Consider the following 10,247-nt stretch of genomic DNA (forward strand, 5'->3'; position numbering starts at 1 on the left):
CCAAATGTTTCACATCCAATAGTCGATGATTAATAAGTCAGTGTGCTCTAGTGGTGTCGTTAAACAACAACAAAACAACATTATTTGGTCGTACTTGTTTTAATGGGCTCTTATAGTTCACGATGTGATGTTTTCATTTCAAAATAAAAAGTCAAATAAGTAATGCGATTCTGCAGCTTTGATTATGTACCTTTAATATCAGTGTGATTGTACAGGTATAACAAATTCACATGGTTTATTATTTCAGAAATTAATACCGACCAAAGCAACTCGGGGTAAGTTAATCCTTTATGAGTCAAACAGATCTTACGTCTTATCATTAATTCTACGTCACATATTCACCGTAAAACGTTTGAGTTTATGTGTGCGGTTGTATATATACTCTTCAAAAAAGTAGAGTAATTTAAAATGCAAATGTCATTATGAATGATTGAAACAGAGATCAGCTTTCAAAAATGACTGTCTTGGAAAGAACGTTTATTACTGCACAACCTAACACTCAAATACAGCAGAAAATGTGGGTAGGGAGTCATTCGCGATTTTGACACTTCAGGTATCTCACCACTGTTGATTATACATTGGTGACAGAACAAATATAAAGCCAAGCACTGACTAAATTATTAACAGTAGGTGCTATATACTACCTGGCATGAAGAGAACAGCCTCTGTGATAGGATTTAAGCAAATAAAATTGATACTTCGCCAACTGCAATTTAAATTATCCAGACTCCTAAGCACATGGGATGATGGAGGGGAGGCTACTCTCGTTAAATATATGTACCACAGGCATAGTAAACAATGGTCTTGCCTGTAGCTAAGCCTTCCAATATTCCATAATCATACTCTCAACATAATAAAATAAAGAAAAGAGGTACTCTTTTTCATAGAACTAAATTCGCCCATTGGCTGAAATAGCAGTGTGATCCCTTCACAGAGCCGTCGATAAATCTGTTTGAGTGATTACTATTGTTAATTTTGCTAAATCTCATGATCAATTAACCTTTGTTCTTTGTATGTTATGTATTATTTGTCTCTGAATTAGTGATGCGGCGTCTACAACGTGAAGAACGCCTTAGGGCTGCCGACATGCTTCAAACTAGTAGAATTCAGCGTGATGTAGCCAACATGTTCAATGTTTCGCCGTCTGTGATCTGCACACTATGGAACAGATACCAGCAGACCCAAAATGTTGATGACTGAACCCGTTCAGGGCGTCCCAGGTCAACCACACGAGTCCAGGATCGACTCATTAGATCCCAAGTTCTACGACATCGAGCTCAAACAGCGACTTAAATCGCTCCACAGTTACACCAAATTACTGGGGTCCGAGTGATGGGTCAGACGATCAGAACTCATTTACATGCAGCTCAGCTGCATGCTCGGCGACCACGTGTTGTGCCACCGTTAACGAATCGCCCCATGGTAAACAGTGGTCTACAGAGAGTAGAAAATGGGGGATTCGTCGATGGTCTCGTGTAATGTTTTCTGACGAGTTCAGATTTGGTGATTCAGTTATGATGTGGGGTGGCATCACTATGACTGACAGAACACCACTCCATATTGTTCATGGTCAGTACTACAGGGATAACATACTGGCACCGATTGTTGTCCCGTTTGCTCGCCGTGCTGGTTGATGGTTTGTGTTTCAAGATGACATGACATGAACTGTTGGTTGTCACTTCTTCCCAATTCCTCTATTATTATCATGTATCTATTCCTAGACAGTGATATTTCTTGATAGTGTTTTAACTGGCTGTTATTTCCTACAATCCCCTACTTTTTTAAAGAGTATTATGCCTATGTGTATGGTGCGAGTATCTTTGTGTGTTAGTATTTATGTCTGTGTATGGTGCGTGTATCTGTGTGTGTTAGTATTTATGTCTGTGTATGGTGCGTGTATCTATGTGTGTTTGTATTTATGTATATGTGTATAGTGTGTGTATCTTTGAGTGTTTGTATATAATGTGCATGTGTATGGTGTGTGTATCATAGTATTGCCGGAATATAGTCTACGATCACCTATGGTCTCCATACTTAATTAGCGGTGAGGTCAGACTACCTGCTCAGATATGAAACAGATGGCGAGGACACCAATCCGACCAGGATGCCAATCCCTTGTGGAGATACCAGACGGAAGCCAAGCTATCGGACGCTAGTTCATGGTCAAGATGCCAGGCGAAGTTCGTGGAATCCATCTTGGCTGCCGAATGTTGCTGAATACGAGAGGAATTCGGTGCAGGTGCCATTTCTTGATGAAAATGCCACATGGAATACAAGGAATCCATCTTGGGTGCTATTTCGTGAGGAAAATGCAAGGCAAATGCCACGAAATTCAGCTTGGATGTAACCGCTTAATGACAATATTAGCTAAAATGGAAGGGACTCTTTGTAGCCAGAACCACTGTAAATATCAGAAGAGGCAGCTTTCGTTAACTTGGACCGTTTATGTAAGAATCACACAGACTGGCTTTCCCCGACCACATGGGTATTCAATGATGTGTATACAGAACATACATACAGCTGAAACCGGTGATGTACAGCATATCAAAGAGATAAGGAATAACCAGATACTAATAGCATGTAATAAAACAAGATACAGAACAATGACTATAATGTTCACTAACGACAATGACTTTGTCATTGGTAACAACAATACGTTCATAGATCCTAGAGATCACTACATACTAACTAAAGGAGCCCTCAACAAACATATTCATTCAAATGCATTTAATTTCTATGGTTCACGTGAATATTTACTGCTGTATTGTTTAGATATAATGAATCAAATGGATTTTAAAAAAGAAGACGTGATATTTTGTGGAGACCGGTGTAAACGGAATGCAAGTCCGTAGGAACAGTGGTCTGCCGGACTTAATCTCCTAGGAATGCAGGTCCTAGGTCTAATATACCTAGGCATGCAAGTCCTAGGAATTATGCTCCTTAGGAATGCTGGTCTGACTGCCAGGATATCAAGTCCGGGCCGGACTTGCATTCCTGGACAATCAAAATTTAAGTCCGGTCGTACACATAAAAATTAAATTATAAATATAAACAAAACGAAAAACAGTTTCCTTTTTGGTTTGTTTAATTAACTTAGGATACTAGCGCCTCTCTTTATTTAAATATTTTCTATTTATTCCAATATTTTCCATTTAAATAATTTGCAAGGGTTTGTACACATTTTGTTGACCTTATTATCATTATTATCTTTATTCATTGCGTATTGTTCCAACTAATCAATGTTTAAACATTTAAAAGTAACTCGAAAACATTTACCATAATTCGAAGTATATTAGTACTCGCAAATAAGTATAACTTGCCCATATGATATACCAACATAATTATCTGTTAAATGGTTTGCATTAATGTTTATCAATTAATAGAAATATCAATGACTAAGAGTGGGTTTTAGCAGCTCAATGGGCTACTACACCGACTAAAACAAAACAGTAATCCCTGAACAATCATCATACTGTCAATAATATGCACACACAATTTACAAAGATCCTTTTAAACAGACTAACTACTCATGACACTTTTACACCTGACCGTTTTGGTCGCAATAGGCTTCCAGACTCCCTGTTTGGGAGATGGGGTGGGGGACGCATGCTGATCATTATTGCCCCAATGAAACGAAAATGTCCGAATCTGTAACACAACGTATAATTTATATGAATTCGCATTACTACTACAAATAGGATTGCAAACAAATCAGTCTGCATTTTTACATGGATTACAATTAACGTGAACGTGTCCATTGCCCCCTCCTAGGAACCTGCGTTCCTTTTACACCGGAACTCCACAAAATATCACGTCCTCTTATTCAAAGTTTATTTGATTAATTATATCACTATTATTTTTACAATTAATTTATTCAAAAATATATCATTTTCTTACACACCTGTTGGTGAGAACATCAATCGTTATGTTGATAACACATACTTGTTTACACATACGACTGGCTTATCCTAGGTGAACCAATGAAAAACAAACAGCACGATGGAAATCGATGACACGGTGACGTATAGTTAACCTGAAAATAATGTGTCTGTGACGCGTACGTTAGCTACAAGTGCAAGGGCTATAAATAACTTTTAGTCGAAAAAGATGTTAACATTGGCTTAAAACCTAGGGTTTTTTTTAGGATATGTAAGGAATAGAATAATACATTCGTGTCCGTTAGATACAATTTATCTTACAACTCGTTGTTTAAAAACGTATCAAACTCGCGTTCGCTCCTTAGACGGTGGTATGTGCTTTCCTATCCGTGGGAAATTGAATATAAAAGATCCCTTATTGCATTAGAAAAAATGTAGCGGGTTTCCTCTGATGACTACGAGTCAAAATTACCAAAGGTTTGACATCCAATAGCCGATGATTAACTAATCAATGTGCTCCAGTGGTGTCGTTAAACAAAACAAAGTTCAACAACAAGACAAATAATACTTGAACATACAGAAAAATATATTCCAAAGTATGTTTCGATAATAATTAAATGTGATGTCACGTTATATAAGTGGAAGAAACAGAAGGCAGCAAACTCTATATGATGATTTTCGTTTATCTGTTAACGTCTTTACGCTATTTAGTAGCATCAATAGCATTGCCCCTTTCCTTCAATTTCTGCTCAATTATTTTATTTACTTTTTTCTTTTCTTTCCATTTGATGTGATGTGATGTGATGTGATTTTAATTTTAATTTTAGTTTTAGTTTTAGTTTTAGTTTTAGTTTTCGTTTTCGTGTTGGTGTTGGTGTTGGTGTTACTTTTAATTTTAATTTTAATTTTAATTTTATTGTTTTGTTGGGTTTTTGTGTTTTTTTTTTTTAACTTTTCTTTCTTTTGGTTATTTTTTATCATGGTTTTGTTTGTCGTTTTAGATAAGTTAGTTTTGAGGGGTTTTGTGTTATTTTTGGTTTAGTTTGGCTTTTTGTTTGTTATTATTTTTTTATGGTTTTATTTGATTTGAATGATTGATTTGATTTTGTTTTTTATTTTATTTTATTTTATTTTAGTCTATTGTTATCATTATCATTATTATTATTATTATTATGATTATTATGATTATGGTTATTTTGTTTTTGTTTTTTATTTGTTTTGTTTTGTTCTGTTATTGTTTTTTATCTTTTCTTTATTTTTGGTGAGTTTTGTTATTATGGTTTTGTTTTGGGTGTTGTTGTTTTTCTTTTGTATTTTCGTGTTATTATTTTCAATGATTTGATTTAACTGATTTATTTTGATTTGATTGTTTATATTTGTTTTCTTTTTTGGAGAGTTTATGTGTTTTGTTTACAGTTATTGTGTTAGTGGTTGTTGATTTTTTTCGTTTGTTGTTATTTAGGGTTGTTTTAGTTGTTGGGATTGTTTTGTTGTTGTTTTTGTTTTACTTTTTGTACAGGTTTTAGCTTTTGCTTATTTTATTATAAATGCACGAACATTACTTAGTTACTTAATTACTTACTCAGGATTTATACTTTTGCTGTTTCACCAGTGTTGTTCATTCTTATCTTTAACATGTTGTTTGTCAGTTGCGTTGTACCAGCTTTTATCTGTTAGCTCTCTAGTGTTTTAATCTGGGGCTAGTATCATAATTCTTATTACTGTTATAGTAAAACAAATATAGTTAGAAATTCACATATTTCATTTAATTTCGTCCTTAAAATGCTCCATTTGCTTTAATGGTGTAATTTTCTTCGTGAAATAGATGCTAAACGCTTGTAAATGTATGCCCGGTATAACTGCTAGTCGCAAACATAAACTTACGATGTTTTGTGAAATAGATGCCAAACACTTGTAAATATATGCCCGGTATAACTGCTAGTCGCAAACATAAACTTACGATGTTTTGTGAAATAGATGCCAAACACTTGTAAATATATGCCCGGTATAACTGCTAGTCGCAAACATAAACTTACGATGTTTTGTGAAATAGATGCCAAACACTTGTAAATATATGCCCGGTATAACTGCTAGTCGCAAACATAAACTTACGATGTTTTGTGAAATAGATGCCAAACACTTGTAAATATATGCCCGGTATAACTGCTAGTCGCAAACGTAAACTTACGATGTTTAGTGAAATTGGCCCCAGTTCTTGTAACTTTTAATTTTCAGTTCTTAATTGCATATTAAACTTCATACGTTTATTCGCAAGAACTCTTTTATACGTGGCACGTGTTTGCGAGCGGGCCGACACTGTGTTTGTTTTGAGTAGTTTGCAGTGTGTATTTCGCTATTTACATTTTGAATTTTTAGTACTAGTTAAAGCATTCAGTATTTGTATTATGGTTTGGACTAATAAACAGTGTTTTCTTTTCTTTTCATGTTTTCTTTGCTTATTTATATAAATGTGACCGGAGTCCAAATCACCTGGCCCTAATGTTAGGCTCCGAATACCAACTGACACGACACAGTTGGCCAATTTGCTGCTGTCACGATTTCTACGACTGTCCAGTTGGTAGTCTGAGCGCTCTTATAACTCCATTCCCTTCATATACGACCGATTACTTGGTAATCAGAGCACATCCATCGTAAGATGACAGTTGGGGAAATCAGAACGAAACCGTCAAGTTGGCTAACTTCGTCGTGCCAGTTAACAGTCCGAGCCTAGAATAATGCTAGGCTTAGACTGTCAAATCAGTGTGTTCTAGTGGTGTCGTTAAACGTCGGTTTTTGCTCTAGTGGTGTGGTTAAACGTTGATTTGTGCTCTAGTGGTATCGTTAAGCGTTTATTTGTGCTCTAGTGGAAAGGAAGGAAATGTTTTATTTAACAACGCACTCAACACATTTTTTATTTCCGGTTATATGGCGTCAGACATGGTTAAGGAGTGTGCTCTAGTAATGTCGTTAAACTTTGATTTCTGCTCTAGTGGTGTCGTTAAACGTTGATTTGTGCTCTAGTGGTGTCGTTAAACGTTAATGTGTGCTCTAGTGGTGTCGTGAAACGTTGATGTGTGTTCTAGTGGTGTCGTTAAACGTTGATGTGTGCTCTAGTGGTGTCGTTAAACGTTGATTTTGCTCTAGTGGTGTCGTTAGACGTTGGCTTTTGCTCTAGTGGTGTGGTTAAACGTTGATTTGTGCTCTAGTGGTATCGTTAAGCGTTTATTTGTGCTCTAGTGGAAAGGAAGGAAATGTTTTATTTAACAACGCACTCAACACATTTTTTATTTACGGTTATATGGCGTCAGACATGGTTAAGGAGTGTGCTCTAGTAATGTCGTTAAACTTTGATTTCTGCTCTAGTGGTGTCGTTAAACGTTGATGTGTGCTCTAGTGGTGTCGTGAAACGTTGATGTGTGTTCTAGTGGTGTCGTGAAACGTTGATGTGTGTTCTAGTGGTGTCGTTAAACGTTGATGTGTGCTCTAGTGGTGTCGTTAAACGTTGATTTTGCTCTAGTGGTGTCGTTAAACGTTGATGTGTGCTCTAGTGGTGTCGTTAAACGTTGATGTGTGTTCTAGTGGTGTCGTTAAACGTTGATTTGTGCACTAGTGGAAAGGAAGGAAATGTTTTATTTAACAACGCACTCAACACATTTTTTATTTCCGGTTATATGGCGTCAGACATGGTTAAGGAGTGTGCTCTAGTGGTGTCGTTAAACGTTGATTTGTGTTCTAGTGATGTCATTTAACGTTGATTTGTGCTCTAGTGGTGTCGTTAAACACTTGTGCCCCGTTCTCTAGGCTGTACAACATCTGTAAAACCGTAATACATGATCAGGGTCGTACCGGCCTCGGTGGCGTCGTGGTTAGGCCATCGGTGTACAGGCTGGTAGGTACTGGGTTCGGTTCCCAGTCGAGGCATGGGATTTTTAATCCAGATACCGACTCGAAACCCTGAGTGAGTGTTCCGCAAAACTCAATGGGTATGTGTAAACCACTTGCACCGACCTGTGATCCATAACTGGTTCAACAAAGGCCATGCTTTGTGCTATCCTGCCTGTGGGAAGCGCACATAAAAGACCCCTTGCTGCCTGTCGTAAAAGAGTAACCTATGTGGCGACAGCGGGTTTGCTTTAAAAAAAACAGTGTCAGAATGACCATATGTTTGACGTCCAATAGCCGATGATAAGATAAAACAAAATCAGTGTGCTCTAGTGGCGTCGTTAAATAAAACAAACTTTTTACTAGACGATGATTAAAGGGGCATTCCTGAGTTTGGCTGTTTTATCTTAAATTACAAATATATTCGTAGGTCCATTTCCTGTATAGACTCAAATATATTACTTATTATTTTACTTACAGCTTTAAATCTGTTTTTGCTAGTGGTTTTAAGTGCGTATTTTTGTCGAAAATGTGAATTAAAGGGATATATGACGTTTAAAGGATGCTTCTGACTTTTTCTTTAAAAAAAAAATGTATGGGAGTGGACACTGGGTATTATATATAACTTTACTTTAGTCACCTAGGATTCGTAGGAACAACATGCGGGAGTAATGGGAGTGCACACTGGGTATTTTATATATATATATACTAGTATATAAGTTAGTCACCCAGGATTCGTAGGAACAACATATGGGAGGAATGGGAGTGGACACTGGGTATTTATATGGGAGTAATGGGAGTGGACACTGGGTATATATATATATATATATATTATATATATATATATATATATATATATATATATATATATATATATATATATATATATATCAATGAAGGATAATTTATAACGCTTATAGTTATGATACTCTATGAAGGATAATTTATAACTCTTATAGTTATGATACTCTATGAAGGATAATTTTAACTCTTATAGTTATGATACTCTATGAAGGATAATTCAACAGGTTGCATCAACTCTACAACAAGACATCGGCAGACAGGGTAAATAATTGCCCTCTATCCCGGCGTTAAAAGTAACACAAGCCATCAACCATCAACTCTACAACAAGACATCGGCAGACAGGGTACGAATTGCCCTCTATCCCGACGTTACACATAACACAAGACATAAACCATCAACTCTACAACAAGACATCAGCAGACAGGGTAAGAATTGCCCTCTATCCCGGCGTCAAACATAACACAAGACATAAACCATCAACTCTACAACAAGAATCAGCAGACAGGGTAAGAATTGCCCTCTATCTGCAGTTTTTACCTGGCGTCAACCATAACACAAGACATAAACCATCACCTCTACAACAAGACATCAGCAGACAGGGTAAGAATTGCCCTCTATCCCGGCGTCAATCATAACACAAGACATAAACCATCATCTCTACAACAAGACATCAGCAGACAGAGTAAGAACTGCCCTCTATCCCGGCGTCAAACATAACACAAGACATAAACCATCAACTCTACAACAAGACATCAGCAGACAGGGTAAGAATTGCCCTCTATCCCGGAGTCAAACATAACACAAGACATAAACCATCAACTCTACAACAAGACATCAGCAGACAGGTTAAGAATTGCCCTCTATCCCGGCGTCAAACATAACACAAGCCATAAACCATCAACTCTACAACAAGACATCAGCAGACAGGGTAAGAATTGCCCTCTATCCCGGCGTCAAACATAACACAAGACATAAACCATCAACTCTACAACAAGACATCAGCAGACAGGGTAAGAATTGCCCTCTATCCCGGCGTTAAACATAACACAAGACATAAACCATCAACTCTACAACAAGACATCAGCAGACAGGGTAAGAATTGCCCTCTATCCCGACGTTACACATAACACAAGACATAAACCATCCACTCTACAACAAGACATCAGCAGACAGGGTAAGAATTGCCCTCTATCCCGGCGTCAAACATAACACAAGACATAAACCATCAACTCTACAACAAGACATCAGCAGACAGGGTAAGAATTGCCCTCTATCCCGGCGTCAACCATAACACAAGACATAAACCATCACCTCTACAACAAGACATCAGCAGACAGGGTAAGAATTGCCCTCTATCCCGGCGTCAATCATAACACAAGACATAAACCATCAACTCTACAACAAGACATCAGCAGACAGGGTAAGAATTGCCCTCTATCCCGGCGTCAAACATAACACAAGACATAAACCATCAACTCTACAACAAGACATCAGCAGACAGGGTAAGAATTGCCCTCTATCCCGGCGTCAAACATAACACAAGACATAAACCATCAACTCTACAACAAGACATCAGCAGACAGGGTAAGAATTGCCCTCTATCCCGGCGTCAAACATAACACAAGACATAAACCATCAACTCTACAACAAGACATCAGCAGACAGGGTAAGAATTGCCCTCT

The 10,247-nt window shown here is 37.2% G+C and overlaps 1 protein-coding gene across 1 annotated transcript in view; it reads left to right on the forward strand.

The window, feature by feature from the left end:
* The window catches only part of LOC121386098, a 102,546-nt gene that overhangs the window by 23,742 nt on the left and 68,557 nt on the right, over positions 1 to 10,247 (forward strand). Inside the window, exon 6 of the mRNA XM_041516896.1 lies at positions 248 to 275. Within this exon, the coding sequence (XP_041372830.1) occupies positions 248 to 275 (28 nt within the window). The remainder of the gene's footprint in view (positions 1 to 247; positions 276 to 10,247) is intronic.

Source organism: Gigantopelta aegis, chromosome 12, assembly GCF_016097555.1.
Source record: "Gigantopelta aegis isolate Gae_Host chromosome 12, Gae_host_genome, whole genome shotgun sequence".
Lineage (NCBI taxonomy): Eukaryota > Metazoa > Mollusca > Gastropoda > Neomphalida > Peltospiridae > Gigantopelta > Gigantopelta aegis.